The sequence below is a fragment of the Bacillus rossius genome, chromosome 1, assembly GCF_032445375.1.
Source record: "Bacillus rossius redtenbacheri isolate Brsri chromosome 1, Brsri_v3, whole genome shotgun sequence".
Classification (NCBI taxonomy): domain Eukaryota; kingdom Metazoa; phylum Arthropoda; class Insecta; order Phasmatodea; family Bacillidae; genus Bacillus; species Bacillus rossius.
In genome coordinates this window covers 105,353,045-105,380,643 of record NC_086330.1, presented here as the reverse complement: position 1 = coordinate 105,380,643, position 27,599 = coordinate 105,353,045, and the positions used below count along the sequence as shown (strand labels likewise).

The 27,599-nt window shown below is 36.0% G+C and overlaps 1 protein-coding gene across 1 annotated transcript; it reads right to left on the bottom strand.

Annotated features, from left to right (window-relative positions):
- Nucleotides 1–221: 221 nt before the first annotated feature.
- LOC134541442 (uncharacterized) lies at nt 222–26,539 on the bottom strand. Its single transcript, XM_063384906.1, has 6 exons — nt 26,428–26,539; nt 18,982–19,151; nt 16,206–17,807; nt 13,610–13,778; nt 10,616–10,814; nt 222–1,169 (listed from the first exon to the last, which is right to left on the bottom strand). The coding sequence occupies exons 2-6, from the start codon at nt 19,111–19,113 to the stop codon at nt 974–976; spliced, it is 2,298 nt and encodes a 765-aa protein (XP_063240976.1). The 5' UTR covers nt 19,114–19,151; nt 26,428–26,539; the 3' UTR covers nt 222–973.
- Between the last annotated feature and the right edge of the window lie 1,060 nt (nt 26,540–27,599).

Here is a 27,599-nt window from a genome sequence, read left to right as displayed (position 1 = left end):
AAATTATATTCCTAAAAGGTGAAAATGGGTAGATTTGGTTTTAGAAAGATAAATTCATAATACTGAATGTACTAAAAGGGAAAAGTAACCAATTAAGCAAGAATAACATACATAAAGAGAAACTATGTATCTTTTCCATTTAAGAAATTCAGCTACTAAGGTTAGGTTTTTATTTTATAACAATAAATATTGTCTCCTTAAAGAAATAAAAAAAAGTTATGTTTGATTTAATAAAAAAAAAATTTATCACATAACCTAATAAAGCAAATTTATATAATAGGTATGGATTGGAAATATGCAAAACCTAAAACATGCAACTCCTTTCCACAACTATCCAATACAACACATAAAACCCTAAAAGTTTTAAAATGGGGAATTTCATGTTTCCTAAATTTTGTATCACTGAAATCACTAAAGGGAAAGGTAAGAAACTGATCTCAATATGCAGCTGAGTTTACGATAACACTTTGCAATGAACCTGAAATCTAATCTGTCAACAACTGGTACCACTGCTACTGTACATGACTTTATGCCCCATGTTCACGTATGACGTGAATCAGATGAATAAAAGTAACCTTACTAATACTGCTCATAATATTTGGATTGACTTCAAAAAAATTTAAACATAATAATTAAAAAATTCATTGTACTGGCAAACTTTGATCTATTTTTGAATACCGCTAAAGACAGTAAAAAATAACCCATGTATACAGTCTGTTAAAGGGCAGCATGTTTGAAATTAAAACAATAGTCCATAAAGGCTAAAGTAACTTTAAAAGGATGCACGTAAGTAAGTAGGTGTTACGTGGTGTAGCCTACTAGAGAGTGAAACACACCCCCAACACTGTTCACACATCTGGAGGTTTGAAAGTGCTAGCAGGTAACTGCACTATCGGTCAGACGGCTAGTCTCGGCGGTGCCAGCCCGCGGCGAGAGAGGGACGTGGCTCTACAAGGTCCAGAAGGAGCGAGCCTCAGGAGAGACCCTGCGGCGCGAAGGACACCAGCCCTACGTCGTCTGTGGACGGGGACGGCCCCTTGGAGGAGCCCCGGTCGTCCTCCAGCAGCTGCTCCGAGTAGTAGTGGGGCGTGCTCAGGTAGTCGATGAGTCGGCGGGGCAGCGGCAGTGTTGGGATCAGGTCTCTCCGCACCAGCTTGAGGATCACGAACCTGTCCCCATACGCACCTTAGAGCTCCACCGACACAGGCGTGACTACCGACTAGTGTCATTGGCAACAAACAAAACAATCATCATCCACGGGAGGGGAAAGATCTTTTACTTAATAAGTGTAAAGTTATTCCAAAAAAAGTGAATTTTAAACAATAAAAATATTTAAACTAAACATATTCCCACAACATTGTAATTTTTATCTAATATTGTATTTTATTTAATAAAAAAAAATAATACTCTTAATAAACTTGTACTGAGCATGTTTGACTTCTGTCATTATTAAATACAAGTCAGCTCAATCAGCAATCCCTGTGTTGCCTAGAGAGATTTGTAAAATTTTCAAATGTGTACACAGATACTTTGTTAGAAATGATAGAAAATAATCTAAATTATACTATAGCCAAAAATAACTGCTAAAAACACACTGACGACAGAACATTATTCTTATTGGCAACAAAACGCCAGCAAATTTTTGTGACACCATTTTTCACACTTGTTTTCAAGACGGAACCAATGTTAATTTATTTGTAAGCCATATAGCCAAAATAACACGTGAACAAAGAAAAAAATGTTGCTCTCTTCTGTGAACATTATACTCTTTGCTGCTGAAAAGTATTGAAAAACTTGGTTTTCAACAATTCAAGTTGAATGTTTTGTGTTGTGACTTATTTTACAAATCTAACAAGCACTTACCATGATGTTTACGTTGCTACTGAATGAGTGCATGTTTTTAGGTGAAAATTCTGAAAGTTAGGCACACTAAAATGTTAAAACAAATCGCCCCTTGCTGCATGTTTCACGGAAATGTGTAGACCTTACATGATTTTTAAGCAATGTTAAAAAAAAAAAACCACCATAATGAATTAGGTATGGTTATTAAAAATTAAAAATCGCATCACTAAGCTGACTGCAATCTCAGTAAAATTCACACCGGTAGTAGTCTATAGTTACTAATTATTAGGGATGTGTGAATCCTTGATTTTCAGTTCGGTTTGAATCCGATTCGAATCCCTGGCAATATTTGAGATATGAATCCAATTCCGAATATTAAGCACAGAATAATTAAAAATAACTGATTAATTTAAAAATAATGTGTGTTCTCTTTTTTCTAACTGTAACTAGCAATTATTTATTACACTGAGATTGAAATGTCTATAATTATGTAAACTTAATTAATAATAAACACACTAAAATATGAAAACCAAAACATATTCGATTCTCCAACTCAATTGTAATAAACTGCACGCCACAGGGAAATCTCAGTTTTATAAACGTTTCAGCAAACAAAACCATTTTTTCTCCAATAAATAGCCAAGACGTTTTTTCCTTGTAGGTATGTAGTTGTTTTTAGTTTATAGTTTGCTATACGACGAAATTCGTAATTATAGTTTAAGCTCTCGAAATCTCGAAATTCTTTTAATGTCAATGTGTTAATTATTTAATTTACATATCTTTATTTGATACATCGTATTATAAATACTTACATAATAGTAGCCTAATTTTATTTTATACTGCTAGTATTTTTGAGCCGTATTAAATTAATTTCTAACTTTTGTGAATATTCGTAATACTGTTCGAATCCATGTACGTACAACGATTCCGGGTTCGGGTAATTGTGGATTCGAATTGTACCCGAAAATATCAGGTACTCGCACATCCCTACTAATTATGCAAAAAAAATTATATATAAAAATGTGTTATTCAGTATTAATAAATTACAGTTATTATTCTGTAAATGCAGCATTGTGATATTCAAATAATTATATTACTTGCACTTAAAATGTACAGTTGGTTAGCTTAGGTATGTGTAAAACACCATAAAACATTTTTACAGTTCATTAGGATAGGTTAACTACATTCAAAATACTAGAAAAATTACATATTTTAAGTTTGTTAAGTTAGGTTTTATGGACTTATTAAAGAATTATAGTTGTATAATATACCATTTTCAGATTTTTCCCATGGAATAGTCTCCACGCAAGTAAGTGACTTTTACACCATAATCCTCAAAACTATTTAGGACCTTAGCCCATGCAATTGGTCCATTTAAACACTAAAATTGTAATTCCAAGCATGTTAGTTAGCTTTTCAAGGATGGTGAAACAACAATTTATTGTTGCTTACATTATTTTTAAAACCCCTAATGTTTAAACAAAACCTTAGAGACTATTAATTTATTAGTTCGAATCTAATACGAATACCAATTCAAAATTATTCTCAAATCCGAAGAATGAATTCGAAAAGGAAGAATGAGAATTCGAATACCACTTAAAAATGTTTAAAAATATTAATTTTTTTTAATGCTATGTTCCTAAATTAGGGATTGAGTGAGCTCATATTTACATATTTAAACCTTAGTTATTCACACGTAGTCATTGTTAATGGCAACCCAGTAAACTGTATTTTAGTTCAGCAATATTATTAACATAATTTCTGCTAATTTCATTTGATATCCGAAACATCATTATTATAGTTGTCATAATTATAGTTGGCACAACATTTGTTTCGTCACAGGTACATACAATATGTAATCTGCAACATGTCCTTGGTGTTAGATCAATTGTGACTATCGATTTATATGCCGTTGAAACTAGAGCATTAACATATTTAAATGGCCGTCGCAATGGAGTGTCCATGTTTTGTGGTGTTGTAGTCCATGGTTTTTTTTTCTCCCCCTTTTCCCACGTGTGTGCATGTGCACATGTGTGTGTGCGTGCGCATATACACTGTAACAACCCAGATTACAGCCTTCCCCATGACAATCCATTAATAATAATAATTTGTAATAAATTTTTGTCTTATTTCAGGTTAGGTTACAAATGATGTAAAGTTTTTCCTTTTAGAAGTAATTTTGAACTGACCATGTCAGGTATTTTGAACGTAATTCACCTGGTTTAATGTTTTTATTTCTAAAATGTGTAAGTTTATTTTTCAAGTTTTTTTTTTTTTGGCTGGTTTCTTTGTGTAGGAAGGCATGCTGACATAATTCTCCTTCATTTCACATGCTAGGCGTTTGAGTCACGGTCACGGGAGTGTGAGAGAGAAACAAAATTGCTGGGTCGTGGGAACAGATTTCAGAATTTCGTGAAAGTTTCTGTTGCCATGCACTGTGATTGGCTGAGAATTACGTCAGCGAGCCCAGGACACTGCCCGCACAAAGGGAAGGAAGGCTGTATAGTTAGTCATTGTCCGAGCACCCGTGCCGAGCAGTCATTGTTCGAACACCAGGCCGAGCAGGCCGTGGTCGGGCGATGGCTCTGTGTTTTATCTTTTCTCGATGTACATTTACATTTTTTTTTGTGGTTGACTGTGATATTTTGATTTTAAGTAAATAAAAAACAAAAGATATTACATCAAACATTGCATTTGAATTACTTCGTGACTTGCTACCAAACTGTATGTTCACTATCATCATCACCTAATTTTGAGTTAGCCGGAGGTGGTGAGTGGTAACAACACATACACACAAATATATATAGGATGTTGGTATTTATGACGTCTATAAACTCCAACACCGTCTGACCGATCGTCATGAAAGTTGGCACATCAAAGTGTTTTCTATGGAGGTTTTTATAATATCCATTTTTTGTAACTCGCAGCTAGATTGCGCTGCAGCGCATCAACTTTTACACTGTTCAACTGATCACCATGGATGAATTCATTTTTATAACAAAAAATCGTAGGTCAGACAGTAAATGTAACTGTATGTCATTTCTCTATGTCCACTACACTGTCATATAGTGCTCTCCATTTTGCTTTAACTCGCAGACAATATATCACCCTATGTTCAGCTCGGGCAATGCCGGGTACTGCAGCTAGTAGAAGTATAAAGATGGATCAAAACTCATGTGAGTGTTTGGGAGGCTCCAAAGAGAGAAACAGAGATGAGCTTGAAACACCTCTCTTTATGTTGATGCAGACTTTTTTTTGGAGGTCCGTTATGGATGAATGGTAACATGTATGAAAACCATAATGGAACTGTTTTCACAGATTTAGTGAGATCTAAAACTTATGTTCTGTCACTTATTTTTCGTCAGTTATACCTTAGTAACAGCCAACTTCTTAGATACAGGTTAAATTTTTATACTTTTTTCTTGAATGTTTCAAATATTTTCTCTGCTTAACTTATGGTTGCCCTATTGTAATTAATGAAATATATAATATCTGTCCATTGCAATTTATTGTAGCATCATCGGTTATAAGTAAAAATTTATAAAAATTGATTTTGTGTCATATTAACACAAAAAAAAATGTAGAGATGTACGTCATCTAGTGTACTTGTTCTGCGATGAGCAACTGTTTCTAGCCTCATGCAGGGCAGTTTATTAAAACAGCTGCCAACCAGTTTTCTTAATGGGATTCGGTTTGGACACATTCTGGAATACAGCCCGCAAGTATAGTTACAATTGTATTGCAACAAGGCCATGCTTATTCGCTACCTTACCCGAACATCTTGAAATACTACCCTTAGACATGATGGAAGATCATTTAATTTATATAACCACAAATAATTGCTACACACAAGTTTATTGACAAAATGCTACAAAACTACGCCGGGAATTTACGTGACACCATTTTTCATGCTTGTTTTCACGATTGGACCAATGTTTGTTTATTTGAAAACCATGGCCATAGACGTGAGAACATAGTAAATATGATGGTTTCTTCTGTGAACGATATATCAATTGCAGCAGAAAGATGGTGTTGGAAAACTAACCTTTTCATTGATTCAAGCCACGGTCATTTAAATATGCCTGGCAACTTCCATCGATTCTCCATCCACTTAGTGAAGCTCGAGATGGTTTACAAACTAACGGCACTAGTAATCAACACGCCCAGTCTTAACATTAAAATTGACCCGTAGGATCTGTTAACAAAACAAATGTTTTCCTTGCACTAAATGATATTACTGGATCACACAAATAGTATTATATACTTGACAAATGTGACAAAATTACAAGCCATTGCTGTGCATTAAACACAAACAAAGTCCCTAAATAAATGGAAAATCATAAACTGTATAAAAAAGTTAAATTATATTTGAAACTCCCATTTAAAACAATGCTAAGCCCTAATGTGTTGACTACTAGCACCATAATTTTGAAAGTCACCACAAGCTTCAATAAGCAGAAGGGTCATGGTCATGCCAAGAAGGATAGGAAGTTGCCAGACCTTACTATATGACCATGATTCAACCTGTATATTCTAGGCAGTATGTACCACGTCTTACATATCAACCATGCATTTATCTATGATGCTTACTTTGCCGCCAATAGGGATTTTCGGCACAATTTTTAAATTTAAATTTTAAATTATTATCATAACAGTAATTTTATAACTAAAATTTAAACTTGCCCAGCCCACTGTACACTCCCACTTAATTTTTGTTCTGCCAGTTCCTCGAGTCGTTCCCAGCGCCGTATCTGATATTTTGTCAACTCTTTGCGAGGCTAACTTTTGCCTTGTATTTTTCTCGCCGCAGTGCACGACCAGCGATTGAAATTCACTCTGCCTGTCGTGACAAGCACCACTTGTGGCTGCAGTTTCTCAGGGCAGCCAGTTTCTCAAAGCTCCCCTGAGGTGAGCACTTATAGTCATGCTCCAGTCTAATATTCCAGGGCTCTCGAACACGTATAGATGTTCCGATTAAGACATTTCTCACAAGCCAGCATTCTCCTCCTAACCTCTTTTCCACGGAGTGCTGTCATAACTTAGAAACACACAACTTAGAACCACATAACTTAGTATTTTCTAAGTTATGACAGTTCTAAGTTATGACTTTCTACGTTATGATGTTTCTAAGTTGTGTGGTTCTGCGTTGCGTGTTTCTAAGTTGCGTCTTTCTAGGTTATGACAGTTCTAAGTTGTGATAGTTCTAAGCTGTGACTTTCTACGTTATGACGTTTATAAGTTGTGTGGTTCTGTGTTGCGTGTTTATAAGTTTTGTGTTTCTAAGTTGACAGTTCTAAGTTGTGTGTTTCTAAGTTATGACAGTTCTAAGTTGTGTGTTTCTAAGTTATGATTGTTCTAAGTTATGAGTTTCTACGTTATGAAGTTTCTAAGTTGTGTAGTTCTGCGTTGTGTGTTTCTAAGTTACATGGATTTTTCCAAGTTTTCTAAGTTATGACAGTTCTAAGTTGTGACTTTCTAAGTTATGTGGTGTTCCCCTTTTCCACGAATCGCCGCCCAGAGCATTGACTGGTGCTTAACCCCGGCCAGCGAAGGCCTGTCTCAAGGGCTGGACACTGGTTTTTGAGCGTACCGCCTCTGACCTCTAGCAGCGGAGTTTTCAACTGCCTCGAGTCTTGGCCAAACACATACTGCCCCCTAGCGACTCACACCACCCACATTCTCCTGTAGTTATTTTCCAAGCCACCAGAGAGCTCCCCCAGTCTCCTCCATAAGCCCCATACTTTTGAAGTAGTCTCGTGTGATATGTGCAAGTCGACTTCTTCTCTGTTTCGGCCACTCCCCAGTAGATCGCGTTGCGATCGGGAACTAACACCAACATCGAGATATCAAAGTCAGTATTTCTCGATCCCTACTTCGGACATCTTCGGAACTTTTCGGCCTTGTAGCCGAAGTACCCCCTCCTTCTTCCAAGGCGAAGCACTAATTTAATTAAGCGTCACATTTACCATGCCAAGAACTTATTCGCGCGACTCTGCACTTATGGCATCATTTCTCCGCCAGCCCTCAGCATGATTCAACTTCGCAACTACAGTAGAGCACCCCTCAACTGTAATTCTCACAAACGGAACTCCCGATATCCGGAACTAATTTTCCAAAAAAAAATTAAAACATTACAAAACATCTCCAAAATATTTCCGGACTGGAACGAGGCGTTTTTGCTTTTGCCTGACTGTACGTGTCTTGTAGGCGCGCGCACGTCTGTCAGAGAGCTAATTATAGCCAGTCTTTCCCGCGCATTGCGTAAATACACCGCTGGTTTTCGCGTTGGACGTGAATTACTATAAAAATGTTTATGCTATAAGTAGTTTTATTGTTTCACTATGTCAAGTAAACGGAAAATTCCGGCCGGCCAGAGAGTATGTACACCGACTCCCACTATACACGCTGACACACGTGATAGCAAGTAACATTACTTCCAATGTTTGATGCTTTCAGTTTGTAGATAATAATTTAGTGTACAAATATGTAACATGTACATATTTATACGTTAATATATGGTTAAACAGTCTACATTTACCTGAATTTCGCTATCTCTGTGTTTTTAAACGAGATGCTTGAAGTGTTATTCTTGTGTATGTGAAATGTAAACTGTGCGTGGAAGTGACTATACACTCTCCAGGAAGTGTGAATCACTAACACGTCAACACGGAAGTAACACAACACTGCAGCTGTTGGCCTACTACCTCCCCCGAACCCTCTTCTCGACCTCTTCGCTCACGCACGCACGCACCCACAGAGATAAGAAACACGTGCCTGCCAGCTTGCTTGAATGAAGGTCATTCAACCGGCCCGGAGGCCAGCCCTACCGCAACTCCCCTTACCCGGAATTTTCCCATAACCGGAATAGACCTCCCCCCAATGATTCCGGTTGAGGGGTGCTCTACTGTACTACAAGGATGTAGTCGCCTCATCTAGGGATGCTTTCCCTAAGCTTTTAGAAAGCTATCAGTAAGACTGTGCTTTAGCGTAAAGAGTTTTATAATTTGCTAAATTTTGGTTAAATTTAAATTATGAGTGCTTCCGCGTCCACTGCGCCAGTTTCGGTCCGTATTTCGCAGGCACCTTGGCGAGCCTTCTCCTGAGTCCCAGCTACAACACCCTGTTTTGGTGAGTTTTCAACACCCATTCTCTTCCCTGACTATTTCCTACTTGTGGGTATTAATGCCTATTTAACCACTGGCTGTGAAGCAGGTCTAATCATTTGGATATGGGTTGTTCACAGACGGGTCCCAGACACGGAGCTGAGATTGCGGATTTCCCTGGTCCTCTGTACCCAAAGGCTACTAAGGCACCACCTGGTAGCCCAGCTCCATTATTAATTTTCACTCCCAACAATACTACCCCCAAATTCTTCGCGACACCCATAGCAGTCCAGTTCGCACCAGATGCCAGAAGTTAATAAAATATGTGATAGCTAAAGTTGTATAATTGCCGGACTAAGTGATAATGATTATCATTCTGGTTTTGTTAATAACTAGAGGTACTAACTGTAAGCAACACCGGAAAGCGTGACTATGTAAATTGGCTATTTGTTTAATATTTAGAATGGAATTTTATTTTATATTATTGTTTTAAATATTTACGGGCCGGCCCATATTATAAAATTTTCACTCATTAAGGCATGAAAACATAATAAATTGTGATTTATTAATGTATTCACCCTACTATAAATTTTACGTAATTAACTTCTTTATCAAACCAACTGGTGATTATAAAAATGTTTGTTTTCTCCTGTTACAATTAATTATGAAAGCAAAATAAATAGAAGCACAGCTATAGACAAACCTGCATTTTTTAATTTATTAATTTGAAGGTAACGATCCACTGTCCCCAAAATGTTTGTTTTCAGGGAGACATTGAATTTATTTTTTGTTGGGCCTTTAGTGTCACCTCTGAGGTTTAAAGTGTTGTTGTTTTGTATCGTTCCCAAAGCCCGACACTTCTAAAGTAACTTCTTATAATATTAACTATAAAAACATAACAAACAGACTCTAAGGCCATAACATTACGATGATACTGAAATTGTGCATGGATTCAAATTATGGTTCATTTTACTTAAAGTTTATAATACAATTTTTAAGTTTGACACACTATAATGTACAGGCATCAACCAAACTACCACGATGGCAGCCAGCGCTTGCTACATGTTAATTTATATACGTGACTGGCGTGAAATGTGAAACGACTAAACTAGTCCTAAAGAGAATATACATGACAACCAATTACGTATTTTTAAATTAAAAAATATAACTGTGTTTTCCCAATAAATAATGCATTTAAACTTAAAAAAGATTGTTTAATACGGGAAACTAATTTTACAAGGATCGTCTTACACGGAAAATAATAACCCACATCATATGGAGAAAATGGCGGGACCGAAGCATTTGATCGTATGAAACGGGAAATCGTATTGTGCGGGATCGTTTTAAACGAGTTTCACTGTACCTATATGCATGAATAAAAATATATCAACTCTGAAATTTAACCTAAAAATGTAAAAAAAAAAGTCAGTCAGGCAAATTAAACAGTTCATGATTATCTAGCTTTAAAAGTGTTAATAGTATTAAATATAGGTAATACATACCATAATTTCTTATGAGTACCTACCAATACCTATCTCCTCCACTACACGTGACTGACAAGCATTTCATGTTTGTTGATTATCAGCATTAATGTTTATTGAGAGTTGGGCCCAAAAGAATGTTTCACATGTATTTGTAAGTTAGGAATTGACATACTCTGCAGCACTCACCTACACATATGCTGAAGGCTTTGCACTTGCTTGAAGCGAGACACAGGGTGCAACAACTGCACTCTCATTGGCCCGAGCACTGGCCGGCGGTGGAGGAAGAACAAGTAGCGACCGCTGCGGGAGTGCTCCACTGCGTTCTCTATGAAGTCCACAATCGTGTGGCTCTTGAACTTCGTGGAGCTGCCAAAGCTGAAATTTCCTTTACAAAAAAAAACCTCGCAGTGTAAGAATTCTGTAATAACTTCAAGTGACAAATTCCAAAATTAATTTTTTTTTAAGTGTACATATTTGCATTCCATGTTACAAGGTCATCCACATTTTGATCAATTGTTCCTGACTGATAGTTAATTAGTTAAAACCACTTAAAACAAAACTAGTCAGAACTTTGCAGTAATCATAAGGATCTGACGTGTAAAGAAAAAAACACCACCTCATGTAAAATTATAAGGAAGGATGTGACACCTAAACTTGACGTGTGTGTGTAGGGGTGTGTGCATGTGTACGGGTGTGAGTGTGTGTAGGGGTGTGTGTGTAGGTGTGTGTGTGTAGGTGTGTGTGTAGGGGTGTGTGAGTGTAGGTGTGTGTAGGTGTGTATGTGTATGGGGTATGTGTAGGTGTGTATGTGTAGGGGTGTGTGTTGATGTGTGTGTATGTGTGTAGGGGTATGTAGGGGTGTGTATGTGTGTGTAGGGGTGTGTGTGTATGTGTGTGTAGGGGTGTGTGCTTGTGTGAGTGCATGTGTGCACGGGTGTGTGTGTGTATTTAATTATACTGTTATTTGACTCATTCGTTCCTACTCAATGATAGTTACATTATTGTTCACATGGTAAAATTTATATTTTGGCTTCAAGAAAACTCTAACTTAGCCATCATTTATGCAAACTCTACATTAAGATATTCACATTCTTCAGTTTTATACCTCAAGTACAGTACTTTCTTTGCACTCATTTGTCTAGTGCTATAAAGGAGTGGTTCTCAAACTTACAATTGTAGGTACCTACAAATTTCTGAGAAATATTTTATAGTAAGTAACATCTCAAGATAAGTCAACTCAAGACATCTTTACTAATATTCAAGAGCAACTACAGCACTGTAATGAACTACATATATCACTGTTTGAGCAAAAACTGTACAGTTGTTCAAAAACACCATAATAATGATGAGTTGACAAAATGGTATAGAGAATGACCACTCCCCTGGCAGTAACAGGCATCTGCTAACAGAGTGGTGCGTGGTTCTACACTGCACGCCTACTGTTAAAGAGGGAGACTTATCACCAGCATGTCTATTAGGCTCAGTCTCAATAAAAGTCACAAATGACTAGAAATCTGGCAGATACTTAAGCAATAACAGATATAAAGAGGAATCAAAAGAGGAATCAAAAGAGGAATTAAAGCATCAATTAACAGTGTAGTATCTTTCGTGTATAGGTAACTATTTAAAGGGCTTCCATTAATGAGCTCCTCCGGGTTGTACATGTCAAATCACATATTACTGTATGCCACCATATTTTTAAATTCCGTTGCGTCTGCAGTTGTTACCACAAGAGAACTGGAGGAAAGTAAAAATATCCAGAGGAAAAGAAGAAACACTTGCTGTGTTATCTGTCATGTCTGAAGGGTCAGGAAGTAAACGTCAGCGGTCAAAAATGGCATGAGATATGCAGTTTGTATGCATGGCATACAGTTTTTCAACTAATCTGTTTTCAACTAGAAAAAAAGATAATTTCAGATGGCTTTCATGAATTCATGGATTTATCACAGATTTCCCAGCATCAAAAAAATTTGTAGCTGATTAAATGCTTCCAGATTTTTCCAGTCTGGTGGCCACACTGGTGTATCTGTAATAAAATAGTATAACAGAGTAAATATATTTTTATATACTGGCACATATTTCTCTGGAATACCAGAATACCACAGGGTTCACCCTTTGAGAACCACTGCTATAGAGCATAGCATTCGTATCACTAACAGATACCATGACCATCACAAAACTAAGGAGGATCAGGCCCTGCCATTTTGGATTTTCAAATATTTCACAACAACTTGCTATACAGCTTCTGTATTAGCCACTTCTCTACTTGTTAAAACCCATTGCCCCTCCAAACCTTCCCACCACGTGATAAAGGACTCATCATGAGACACGGTTGTCACAAGCTACCTATATCACATGCTGTTATCACCTGCAGATACAGACACAAAGGTAAATGACAGGAGTGGGGTTGAGGATGGACGGGTTTAAGTAGGTCTGGATCATCCTGCGACAACATAACATGAGAAAACTAGGTGCGACATAGCACATTATATCATGCTACTTGGCTTTTACACCACTCCATGCACAACTTCGCATGTGCCTGGGGCCTGTGCACGAGATGGTGAACCTATAGTCTGGCAGTGCCAGTCATCAAGAAGCTGTGTAGGGTGTCACAGGGAGAGAGATCAGTAATCGCTTCTGGGCGGCAGGTGCACATTCCATGGTTTTGTGTGATACGTGGGAAACAATACTGCAATCCTCCCTTTCAGGGCCACCCAAGAGTGTGTGGGTGCCGTCATGTACCTACTGGCATCAACATCAGGCCACCACCGCCAGTGCCGGCAAACTGAATGATACTGCCACCTGTACTCACATAAATCCACAGCATTCCTCTACTAAACTATGTCAAGTACTGGTAAAGCTGTGACCTTCGCTTAGAATGTTGACCAAACACACGCTTGATAATATCACTATAACCATAAACTAAAAACTCAGATGGCCATTATAACTGATGCAAAACACAACAATTAATAATTTACATATATACAAATAGTATGACCATGAATATAATTATATACAACCTAAATAATTCTTTTTAAGTAATTAATTCCTTTTTACACCAAAGTATACAGCCCCTTACCAGTGTATAAAAGTATGAGACACGTGAATAATCAATTTATTTAAAAATTTGTTATTTTTGATGGTTCTAAGAATAACATATAAATTCACATCATTGCTTACCCTGATCATGCTCAATCCTGACATGACGAATGACGCCATTCAGTTTAAAAGTGAGAGAGAAGATGTAATGGTCATCGCTACTGTCCCGCACAATAAATGATCCGTCTGGCTCATTGGACAAAATCTTTTCAGCAGCTTCGCCAGAAATGGGACCCCAATACCAACCATACTGTAATAAAAGCATTAATACATACATAGTGAATAAACAACATTAACACAAGAAAATCAACACTTCAAATTAGGGATGGGGCGAATCCTGATTTCCTCGAATCCGAATCCTAACTCGAATCCTCGACTGGAATTGCCGATCTCGAACCCAAACCCGAATCTTTTAATAGATGATGTCCACATATCTAATGTAAGTGAGATGTATTCTGCTTGCACTAAAAGTCCCTTGACTTTATCACATGTAGATTGGTACATTTCTGGTATAAGTGTATATAAAGACAACAATTTTTTCTTGAGAAATTTCAGTTTTAGTACAGATTAGCGGTTAGGATTTTTTCTATAAATAGCTAGAGGTCTGCGAGCCTAAGAATTTTACTTCGAGCCGATCTCGAGCTTTTGTGGTACAGTTACACTTTTGGGTAATTATTTTTATCTTAAACTTAATATCATGTTTGAATAAAGTATTAAAATGTAGTGGGCTTAATTTTGGGTAACTATTTACAGAGTGTGTTTACATTTTGCACTGCTAGAAAAAAATAACATTTTTTTCCCCATTGAATCTTACCTGTTTCCATTGGTTCATTAATAACTGATATCATCCAACTAACATAACCAAGTATATGTTTGTGTAAATGTAACATATCTTTGGAAAAATTTCACCCTTGTCAATTTTTCTGGAGTCCTTACTGAGCTTCAACAAACTTAGCACCAAAAATCATGTTGTTTGAAAAGTACATTCACATTGTTTCAACATTTCCACTTTTCAGCACAATAATTCTGAGAGAGATTGTCACAGAGTATTAAATTCTGTTCTTTAATCTATCATTCAGAACAATAATTTGTTCTGCACGTTCAGGAGTTAAATTAGCTCTACGATTGGAGATAGTGTTTCCAGCAAAAGAGAAGCGTCTCTCGCTGGCAACCTGCTTGGCTGGAATGCTTTAGTAAAATTGCTTAACCTCAAAATTAGTGTCATAAATATCTGTAACTGGTCATTAAAGTTTAATCAATTGAAAGTAATAAAAATAAAAACATTTTACTTCATTCAATTTACACTTGCAAAAAAAACATACACACAATAAACCTACATGGAAATTAAAGTCTTTTTCAATATCCTGAAGTCTGAAATATGTTTACTCATGTCATTAAATGTAGAGCTGTATTGAAGAAGCCGATTTTGCCAATATTTAGTTGAATCGGTATTTCTGCCGACTTCCGATACAGTACGCTCGTTAATTTTCGGCCGATATTACTGAAAAACGAAAGAGACTGCCATAACCTAAAAATCCACGAGTACCATTTTCACTTTTCGTAGTAGTACTGCATTCTTTCAGATCGCATTATTTCTTAGCAACATGTGCCAACCGTACATATCAAAGTTTAACATCCTTTTTTTTTTTTTAAATGTTCTTTAATTTAATATGTCATAAATAAATAATACATTACTATCACGGTAAATATACATCTCAGTTGTTACGGTAACTATAGTGCAAATATGGTAGCTATCATGCTTCTGTAGTAATTATGGTATTCTACAAAGAATCTTTAGTTCTTTTTATGGTAATTATCTTAAAATAACTATTGGGTTTGTACTGTAGTTATGGTACATCATCCATATTTCTTCGTATGTTGTTGTTCATTTGTCTTTTCTTCATATTTACGTGTGCCATTATTTGAGACAAGAAGTTTCAGAAAAAATTTTAACGGACATTATATCACACATTTAATGGCGTAAATGACGAGACCTCGGGCAATTTAAATGCTTTATACGGAAAACCTACCATGCGGGACCTCGTAAGCGAGTTTTACTGTATTTTTTTCCCGTAAATAGTAAAAACCGAATCCTTTGACGAATCCTATATCAGACCCGCCGAACCTTCGAATCCCTAGGATTCAGCGGATTTTGGATTCGGTGGATATTGGATTCGGTCGCCCCATCCCTACTTCAAATGCAAACAGAAACACTCATATGAGTTGTCCCAGATAAGTGTTACTCTTCATACCACAAACTAAAAGAATGTTACGGAAAATTTCCCTGTGTAAGAATGAATTGTATGTACAAAGCTGTAGAACTGTAAACATTTTCATGATATTTCTAACATAAACAAAGGTTACTGCATAATGATATTATATTGTCTACCGGATCATCATAAATGCTGCGTGTACATCAGAATTTGTAGAAGACTTACATCAAAATTAGTTTCACTGCTAATAGAAACTGCATTAGAAACCAATAGGCCAATGTACAGATGCAAACTATATGTTTAGTAAATGTAGAAAAATTAAAAAAAAAAAAAAAAATTATGTTTTGCCTACAATTAATAATGAATCCAAATTGTGTAATCCTTTTTTATTTGAAACTTAATTTCTATACCATATAACCTTACTCAAAATGCTTTCTAGTACACACGCAAAAATATGAACTTACATCTTTGACTTTCTCAATACTGGATGCAAAATCCATGCTGGGTTCTTCTGCAATCAGCTCCTGATCCCCAGGCGAAGAGAGAGGAGAGATCAACCCCTCCATGTCGACCCTCCTGGGAAGCGGCGGGAGAGCGCGCTTCAAGAACGGAGGCTTCCGCACCTCTCCCACAGGTGACTCGGCCTGCTCCTGGAAGTCTTCCTCGACTAGCGCACTGGGCACGCTCACTATCACATCCTCCACTTCACGAACCACCTCTTTCTTGGTGGTGGTGTGATCTGGGGATGATAGCTTACGAATCCTGAATATACTGCACAATGTCTGTTTTAAGTTGCTAGAAAAACTGTTCTTAGAAGAGGGTTTCTTTAACCTGTCTTTTTCTTCCCCATTTAAATCTAGCTTTGCGCTATCTCTGACTGAGAAATCACACGAATCTTTGGCCTTTTTATTTTTAATATTAATCATAAAGGTTTTTTTGGTTTTCCTGATGCTGTTGTTTTTACAAATATTACCATTAGCACTTCTAGGAGCAGACTTATGTTCCAAGTAAGTATCTTTAGCTTGACACTTGTTATTCTGCATCTGCTTCACAGCTAGCATCACCGGTTGTTTTGCATTTCCTCTGTTGTCCGACGAGTCACTGGAACTAGAGTACAAGTTGTGCAGGTACTGACGCACCTCATGAAGGGTCATGTGAATGGGCTCCGTGCGGGCGGGGCTCGGCTGCCGAACAGTTGACGTGCCTGGGACGCTGTGGCGCTTCACACCGCCTTCGGAAGATAAGTCCGGGGTGACCAGCACCGGCCTGGGCAGGAGGGACACTTTGTTCCTGGAATCGTAAGGGCGCAAAGAATCCGACCTGGACGATGATGCGTGCCGACGACGCTTGCGGTGGTGCCGCTGCGGCCTGCGAGGCCGCGAAGGCATCTCATCGGGACGCACCACGTCGATGGGGACGGCGTAGATGTCGCTGTCGAACGGCACGTTGTACATGTCGCTTATGTCGCTGGCGGTGAGGAGGTCGTGCGACATGGCGGACGTGATGAAGCTGGAGTCGTCGACACGGTTGGCAGCCGGCATGGATAAAGAGTTGTGGGAGCTGGAGAGGCGAGAGGACACGAGGGAGGCCCGGGAGCCAGGCCGGTTGTGGCAGGGGCTGAAGGACAGCAGCTCTGGGGTCCAGCACAGGCGTGGGCCACTCCACCGGGAGGCCAGGCCCCGGGGTGGAGGGCGCTGCTCCGAGCGGTGGCATTCCTGGGAGCAGTGAATGGACCACGCTACTTTGCACGAGATGGACAATGCCTCTTCCAGAAGGGCAGACACGAACTTGCAGGCAAACTTCTCCATCCAGTGCACCATGAAGCAGCAGGCGATGTCACTGCCGAGCAACGGAGGGACGACCGCTTCCGATCGGCAAGGTTCCGACTGTGGAGACGGAGGGCTGTCCTGGAACTCCGGTGGAGGATCGATAGGCACGATGTGCTTGCTTGCTTGCCAGCTGGGGCCTTTCTTCAAAGTGCTGTAGTCCTCGCAGCATGCATCATCCGAGAAGTCAACCGATTCATCCTGCGACACGGACTTCCCATCTCCATCACTCTCTGGAAGCTGAACCAGAGAACAGTCAGTCAAAATGACTAAATATTAAAATTAAATACAGAAATATGCTTTTGTACCCCCTTTCCAGACATTACTTTATAACCTAGACCGTACTAATAAATCTTTAAATAACATACAAACCAAGTACTGAATTATTATAAGAAAATATTGTGTGATAATTATTTTTATAATTTCAAACCTATCTACTACATATTTAAATTAAATAAAAATTCTAACGATAATGTTGGAATTCAAATTATTTGTTTGTTATGGGCTCTAAAAGATGTACAGAACACCAAATCCCCTTAAAAATATCAGAAAATTGACAACTTTATTAAGAAAACTATGCGAACAAATGCTTACATACTTTAAATTTACCAGTACAGAAATTAAAATGAAGCAAATACCTGTAGTTATAAAGGTAACAGAAATACGGCATATCAAGTACACTTACAAGATAAGTAAAAATATGCTTGGAAAAATATCATGTACCTATGATAGAATGTTACTTTGTTACTTTGCCCAGAACTAAGCTGCATTTTTTACCTCGCGCTCTTATTTAGAAGTATGTATTTACAAAGCCCTAAATTATTATATGTAAAGCTGAAATTCCATTTTCACATATTAATAATATCTATGTATGCAGTCTCTGGTAAACACACATAAATCTTATTACCAAATTAAATAATTCTTTGGGATTAAATTATGAAAGTAATATCATGACACTGCATCTCATTAAATGCATCATTAAGATGAATATAACAAAATTATTATCTTAATGCAACACAAATATTTAGCTATCTGAGACACACTAATAACACTGAAGAAACTACATGGCCTTACTTTAAACTGTAAAGCCATTCGTTTAGCCACTGACACATACTGTCCCCTAATGTAAATAAATGCTCATTCTAGATGATAAGATGCTATAATTGCACAATGGCTAATACGCAGAGACTGGAAAAATATGCTGACTGATTTTGCGACAGACTAAACTCCAAACTTTTCTACCTTTCTGCTACTGCGACACATTATATATGCCACGCCCTGTAAATCCTGAGCCAATAGCAGGCTTACAACAGCATGATCAGCATGATCTCCAGTACTCATGGGAGTATGGTGTCCAGCCTTCAGGTCAATGAACCGGCAAGTTTCTCCAGTTCCTTTTAATGAGTATAGTCACCTCCATGGCAAACTGGCAATCGCCACTGCTGCTAGACATGGAGCCACTGAAGGTGTTGGTCAGCAGCAAACCGCTGTCATCACTCGAGGCAAACACTTCCGACCAACCAGAGCACGTGGGCGGAGACTCCATTCTACGTCCTCGTTCATGCTACCGCCTTCAATTTGGAACTGCCAACAAGCAAGTGGAAATGTGTCAAACTGCAGTACTGCTTGCTGGAAGTTGAATTGTCTAGCATGTAGGTTGGAACAAATTAGAGGGTGCTTTTTTTTTTGGGCATGCATGTGCAAGTTGAAAAACTAACACACATTCAGCCATTCCATCCAATATGCATCAATCAGAGTGAGATAATTACTTTCAATCATGCCCTTTGCAAGATTTCATCAGAACTTATTACATAACAGAACATATGAAAAAATGGCACACAACAAATGAAAAACATTCATGTCATGAAAATTAAACTAGATACCTCACCACAAAAACAAAACCAGTCATAATTACAAAAAATAAACTAATTATTTCAAAATGCAAATAGCCCTATAATTCTTGCGTGAAAAATTTATAATAGTCAAAGGTTCGTTATTTTTAGCAATACTGTGAAAGTAAAGTTCATGGAAGGTTAGACAAGGGGTAACCTGAGTAAATATAAACAGCAAACAGCATTTAAAAATTACTTTAAAAAAAAGTAGCAATTCTCCCTAATCCCTAGCCTTTGAGTACATAGGTTTGTGCGTGCGTGTGCGCGCATGTGTATATATATGGGGGGTAAGGGAGAAATTTGTGATGTAAAGAAGTTTCACGTCAAAAGAGCAGGACAGGCCAAGTGTAGTATACAGAATGTGTACACATTGTGTATTGTGCAATTTAATTTCAAAGGGAAGCAAGAAAACCACAGACATTCTGAAGATGGTACAAATGGGCAGAAGCTACACCTATAACATATCCAACGGCCTTCTTTGTGAGATAGCTTAAATCTTTTTTAAAGTCATTACAGTCAAAAACTAATTCTTGTCATTTTTCACCCTACAGGTTTATTCAGTATAAACTCTTACTAGTTAGACTATATCAATAACCATTGAAATGTTTTTAAAGGGAATTTTACATTTGGCTAAAAAAAAAATTCTCTGTATAGTATGCAGATCTCAAGATTGATTCCAAAGAAACCACCTGCTTTGACAATTTTTTCTGAAGCCCATTTTTAGATAAGTGCAATTTTCATCTAAACACTAGAAAATTCACATACCTATGTGAAGCAGGATTGGTCAGGCTAAATACATATTGTAAACACTCCCTCTTTTATGTAGTTTTTAAACACTATATTTCCCTAGTAAAAAATAAGTTTTTCCTATGTAAGCCTTTTTTTAGCCAAAAAAAACTTTACAAATGAGTTTATTACATAAAAATATATTCATTTGAAACTAAATCCGACATTCATTTTGAATACAAGACTTTGTTTGCCGCTATATAAACCAAGCGAGGTTAATATATATTAAGTAAATGTTTTGACTAATGTCAACAATATAATTATTCCTTTACTTGTTATATGTGGTGATAAGGGCAATTCCATATGTGACTGACTCTACATTTGACACAATTTGTGTTTTGTTTTGACTTATATTACGATTAGTACTCTGTTTTTATTTTCAATTTAAACATGGTTTTATAGCAGTTTCAACAATTATTATCTAGAGAAAAAATGTCAACCAATGATATTGTGAAATATCATTTATTTAGTAAAATATAATGTGACTGACACTACATGCAAAAGGAAGTAGTTTTCGAGAGTGTTTTTAAACTTCAATAATCTTCCTCTGTACTGGCGTAATTACTTCAATTTGTGTTTTTATTGAAAGTGCATGAAACACAACTATAAAATGGTGAAATAAAATCTTTAAGTTATATAAAAAAATATTTATTAGTAAAATGAATTGTGACTGACACTACAGCCCAAAACGTGACCGACACTACACTCACTCTGTGTTGTGTAAAAGGCAGTATTTTTAAATGAAACCTAAGGATTTAAATCACAACACATACATAGGAACTCTAAAATTATTTTAAAGCTACAAAAGTGTAGTTAATGAACTCGTTAAAATGCTATTTTTGAACAAAAACACCACCTAAACGAAACCGCTTATAATATGTTGATATACTTATAATATGAAACTAAAATAATTAAAAATAAAACCTTTTTTAGAAACAAGAAATAAAATTATTTAAAAAACTTAGAAAATTTCTTAACAAAGTACAAATTCTTTTAAGCCTTTTCAAAGACATCTAGACTTTTTGGAAACATATAATAGACTCTATTACCCTTAAGACTCAGACTAGGATTAGGTAATATCTCCAGTATGTCATTAAAAGCTACATAACATATATCTTCCCCATCAGCTCTAAATAAAGAGGCATCGTTATTTCCTACTTTTAGGCTTATAAGTTTGACTTCGCCTTCTTCATCTACATCACTCTGGCAAATAGTGACATAATGATACATCTGACGTTTGTTTTTTGTGGCAAACTGTGCCAGTACGAACACACCATTTCGGATGTTATTAGCAGTAAGTTCTAAACCATTAGGTCCAGCGTCTATTGGAGCATTATTTTGTTTTTCGTCTGGTGATGTATCAGGCATTAGAAGATCTCTTTCATCATTGTATGCCGATTCATCAGAAACTTCTTCATACGTTGTTTTTTGCAAGCGAGATAGTTGCAGGGCTTTGACGTAATTAAATTTATTTACGTAAATTTGTGCATTTTTTTAATGTCCTTAATAGCCATAACTTTCTCAAAAACAGTTCTTAATGCTAGGTATTCATGACATTTACTGAAATCCTCATCATTCATAAAAATGATTTGTACTTTTGAGTTTTTATTTACAGCTTCAGAAAAATTGTGTGCATTAGGCACAATTTTCTCTCTCCTCATCACTAAATTTCGTACGCGACATTTCAGGGCACCTCCAATTCTGTCTACTGGCCCTTTCCCGTGAGAAGTGGCATAAAAATTCCACGTGATTTTCAAATTATGATGTTTTTCAATCATTGGAAAAGAGTTAGCAATAAATCGGTTTTTGAATTGTGAAGCTGGACCATCTGACCATATGCGCACTTCTTTTACATCTTCAGGTATTTCTATTAATATCCTATCAATATAAGGTATCACCGTATCTTTATTTTGATTAAGATTATCCGATGCTATCGCAATTGCATGCTGTTTTTGATGAAACCACAAAGACACAGTAAATAAAGAAACTTGGGGCTGCACCCAATGATACAATTGAATTTCATCCTGCGAAACAAAGGTATAATTTTATGCAAAATCGACTTGCAGAATCACAAAATTGCAATATGAACTCATACAATCAATGCGATCTTGATTGTAACACTGTGCTTGTTCCCTTTTTATGTAACTGTGTTCCTTAAACTGTAGAGTCAATTTCGAAATATGTTCACAGAGCATCGACACTGTACCTTTCAGTAAAACTTTTCTAAGTCGTCCATTTTCCTCTTTCCATTCATACCAGCTAACTTCTTTATCTTTAATGGAACAAGTAGCTTTTTCTAATTTAGACTGCATCATATTTTTACATTTTGTACATTTATCATTTCAACAGGATGTTGTTGGTGCTTCACATAGAGCAATTTTTGTCAAAAAGTTTTTGCCATAATCAGGGATGTCATAGCAATTTTTGGACAGTGTGTTTACAGCTAACATGTAATTTTCATGATACTTGCAAAGGCAAACATTTTCAGGTGTTTGGCAACTTAGCAAAACATGTTTTGATTGTAGTTCAGCAAATTACCTATACATGTTCCAAATTCATCACAAAACAGAGCATATGTTTCGAGAACATTGCTGAAGAAATGCCTGTTTTGCATTTTAACAATTTTTCCATCTTCGAGACTAACTATTGTTGTGTCTTTAATGCCAGTATTTTGGCGACTAATATCACGGACATAAAAAATGTTGACTTTTGCAACTATGTCAGCAGAGATTGTTTTATTCGATTTGTTGTGTTTAGGCATTATTATTTCAGGAGTTATTTGTCTTGCTAATGTATGCACAACTGCTCTACACTTCGAAGAACTCAACGGCAGATTCAGTTTGACTTTTGCGACCACTTTTTCATATGAGCTTTTTGAGGCAAATGCTTTAGTAGTAGTCTCATCTTTGGCAGATGTATCAGTGGATCCTAACATTAGTTTTTTTTCTTTAATTATACTTCTGTATCTTCTCATCTCTTCTGAATTTTTTTTCACGTAAGGCTTTAAGCATGTCAACCGATGCTGTTTGTTATATCAAATGTCGTTGGCATTTCCTGTTTTCAGATTATTTTTTCTTAAATTCTTCAACTAGGCCTAATCCTTTAGCTTTCAGCTTCTCTCTCTGCTTACGCTTTCTTTCTGCAGCTGTTTTCGCCATCTATGGGAAAAGAAACAAACAAAAAGCTATACAGGCTGTGATTGGCTCAACTTACTATATGACCGACTCTACAATGTGACTGACACTACAACAATGTTTCTTAGAGTTTAGGCATTATAAAAAAAAATAATAAATTTTTACTGTCTGCATCATTTGAGTAATGCCATCAAGTAGGAAAAAATACTTATTTTCATGATAATTAATTAATTTTACTATAGTTAGAGAGAAAAGTATGTCTATTCTGTGACCAAAACTACACCTTGACACTGTGAACTTACAAACCTAATAACTCTTTAAAAAATATAATTAACATGAATAATGCACTCTTTATTGATATCTCATCATTTGAACAGTCAGTATATAATAAAATATAACAATAATTCAAAAGACTTACCGTGAAAATTTAATCAAAACTCCACCACAAAAACCAATCAACTGAGCTCACGACGCCATTTCGTAAATGACAGTGTTGCCAGAAAACAAATATCAAAAAATTGCTGCCATTATAAAAACTTAAAAATAATATAATGTGGCCACCATATTAAAGTATTTTTACTACCAAAATCAGATATTTATTTTTTTCATTTATGGTAGACTTATGCATAGAATCACCCATAATGTTATCTACACTCGCTGCCGTACCAATGGCTTTTTCAGAAAATTAAGATTAGAAGAAATGTTTGTTTTATTGCTTATTTACTCTGTTGTAATTGTATTATTGTACTTTTGTATACATAACATGATTAGTCCAATATCTCCGTGCAAACTTGTAAATACAATAAAAACACTAATAAATACACTAAATTCTTCTTTACATTCATACTTTCTTGTTTATTTTTGCAATTCAAGGCCTTGCCCTGACTTTAATAAAAGATAAAAAAAGAGAGTAGGTAATAGTTCCATATCACGTATCCAAGTTCATCCCATGATCCTGATGGCATGATCCTGTATGATTAATTCTGTAGTGCATACTGCTTGTTTTTTTTTTGTTTTTTTAATTTAGTACGTCGAAAGATCCTGGACATAACAAAAATATTACTTACAAGCAATGTTAGGAAGTAAAAAATAAATTCATTTTCAGATTTTTATTTCATCTGATAATACAATTATAATTCATTGTTACATGAAAACACTGAATGTAAATATAAGTGTGGAATTTAGGTAGTTTTCAAATTGGCAGATTTTGTGAACAAAATTATCATGTGATGCGATTTTGGGTACAAAAATGGTGACATTTCATAATATTGTTTTATATCAAATGGAACTTGCAAGTTTACAAAATTAATAATATTTGTTTAAACTTATAAAATAAAAATGTGTGTTCCTGACTTATTTTAGCGATGAATAAGGTGAAGCGATCAAAAAAATACAATGATCATTACACTTAGTCATGATACGTACTTGGCTTTAATATTTTTTACTATTATTTCGATGGTTCATGCAATTTCACATTAATAAAAATTAAGGATTAAATGTTTCGGATGCACATGAATATCAATATTTTTTTTCTTTTTACTTGTACTTTACCATAAATGAAATTATTACTATTATAAAAATAATTTTCTTCTTCACCATTGACAAAAAAAACCTCCACAAAGAGTATTTGAGAAGCTGAATAGGTAACACTGACAATGAGTGTATGTGTGAAACACTGCTTTGCTGCCAGTCCAAAAGGAAATAAAAGTCGCAAAAAATTTTCTTCTTCATGCAACTTGAATAACATATTTATTAAGTTGGTTTATAAGATCCATAGTTAAATTTTAGGTCATTTAAAGGCCCTTAAAAATAAAAATCAAATTGAGGAATTTTTTTAAGAAAATTAAGGAAGAGTACGGACCCTGATTAATATAAAAACCGAAGTGGTGGAACTATATCAGTTGCATTTGGGTCATTTGAGATATGTATCTAATAAAATTTAGTTCTTAAAATGCTTAAATGTATATGTTAAAAAATTTTATTTTAACCTCTTCTGATTGTTGAGTGTGAAACAAGTGAATTATGAATGTAACCCGAATGAAACCTAAGTGCTGTGCATGTGTGGTTGAGCTATAGTAATTTGTTACGACAGAGGCATATTGGAAAAAAAATTTCACAAAATGAAATTTCTAAGCTAATGTTTGTTCATTATCCTAAAAAAAAACACAGAATTTTGTATTCTTAATGTTGTTAACATAACCAACAGTTCACACAATTTGACAGTATTAAAATGTAGCAAAAATAAACTAACTATTCATTCAGATTTTACAATAGCTTAAGTGTAGCTAACCTAACCAGCCATTAACATGATTATACAGTATCTTAAATAACAGTATACCTGACCAAACTTTCATATGATTTTAGTTTTAAATACAGCTTATTAATCTTAAGAAACCATTTTGACCAAATTAAAAAAAAAAACTGCTATCTACTTGAAATAGCACAATGCGATTATACAAAAGTTTTAGACATTCATTTTCTGATTATTTATTTTTCTATGATGTGCCACCATTAGTATGGAGTGAATGTTTTATGTTGCAAGTGTCCTCTAAGAGCTGCATGCAAGCTTTCAAAAATGTGGCCTAAGTTTATTCTATTTCACCTGCTCACTTTTTTCTCCAAATTAATCACAAGTCAAATGAGGAAGGAATTTACAATAAAGTTATTGGTAAATACAGCATCAGAACTACTAACCAACAAGAATTGTATCTTGTAACACCTGAATATGTTAGTTCAACTACTTAAGCTATACTGCAGAAATATACAATTTCAAATTTTTTCTCCTCCGAACATTTTCTCTGTAGTATTTGTTTTGCAGAAAAACTTAACTTTTTTCTTTAATATACAATATAATTTTTTTGTAAACAAAGTAGCTACTACTACTACTACTACTAGTTGTATAAACACATTTATGCTGTTAAACACATCAAAGACTACCTACATATTATAGATTAGAAAAATGTAGAGAATATCAAGTCTGATATTTTCTGAACAAAAAATACAATTTTTTTTTAATATCAACACAACATAATTTTGAAATACACTTACCCGTAAAGAGTTTCCTAATTTACTCAGGCGAGTGAAAAAACATTCATTGACAACTCCATGGAGGACATGCTATTCCCCTACTATAGTCTCGTAATGGGTTATTCCTTAATGTGAAAAGGCGATTAGAGTGAAAATTTCTATTGCGAAATTATAAAATTACAAAGTTAAAAAAAAAATTTTTGTAGAAATTTGTCTCCTTATTTGTCTATTCAAACTTTACCGGATTAATGACAGCTATTTTGGACTAATACTTTACTTAACGTAGAAAAACCAAAAAAGGTTATATTAATTATTTGTACAAAAAATTATTATCTAACGAACATCCAAATATTACCCTTGATTACATATTCCATTATTAACATTTACCTAATATTTTCTCATCAAGGTTGGTAATACGTCTAAAGTTTCTTCAATGTAATTAATTTTATTGTCATAATGGAATGTATGACGTGCTTTCAAGACTGTCCATTGGGGCTGGCGAAACGACTCTAACTCTAGGGTATCGTCATGCCCCCAAGCAGTCTAGCATGGTGGACGAAATAGGATGTACTTCATGGCCTCCTGCTCAACAATAACTGAGCTAACGACTACATATCCGATTTTCCACATATGTCAAATTGATCAGGACTTTACGCCCAGGGCCGCCAAGAGAGGGGGGGGGGGCAAAAGGGGCAAATGCCCAGGGGCCCGGTAGCCTTAGGGGCCCGGGCGCCCGGCTGGGAAGTGGAAAATAAATGGCTGGAAAAACATTTTCCCCCTGCTATTAAATCATCTTGTAATATATATATATATATATATATATATATATATATATATATATATATATATATAAAATTGTTTTGTGTGTTCCTAAAACTACAGTCGATAACCAATAACCTAACCGAGCAGTAGGTACTTGTAACATTCAGTTCACACCAAAATACTTTAGTAGTAGCAGAAATGGAATCGTTACAGGGACGTCGGAACAGGGGGGGCAGCAGAGGCGAGTCGCCCCCGTACTGTTATGCCTGGGGGGAGGGGGGGCGAGAGTAGCATTTCGCCCCCCTCCTTTTCCCAGAATAAATGATTGGTCGTAGTAGTATTTTTCTCAACCAGTAGTTACAAACGTTGCATTGGTGATCACATTGATTAGAAAATCAAATTTATGATTGTCAATATACTATAAAATGATT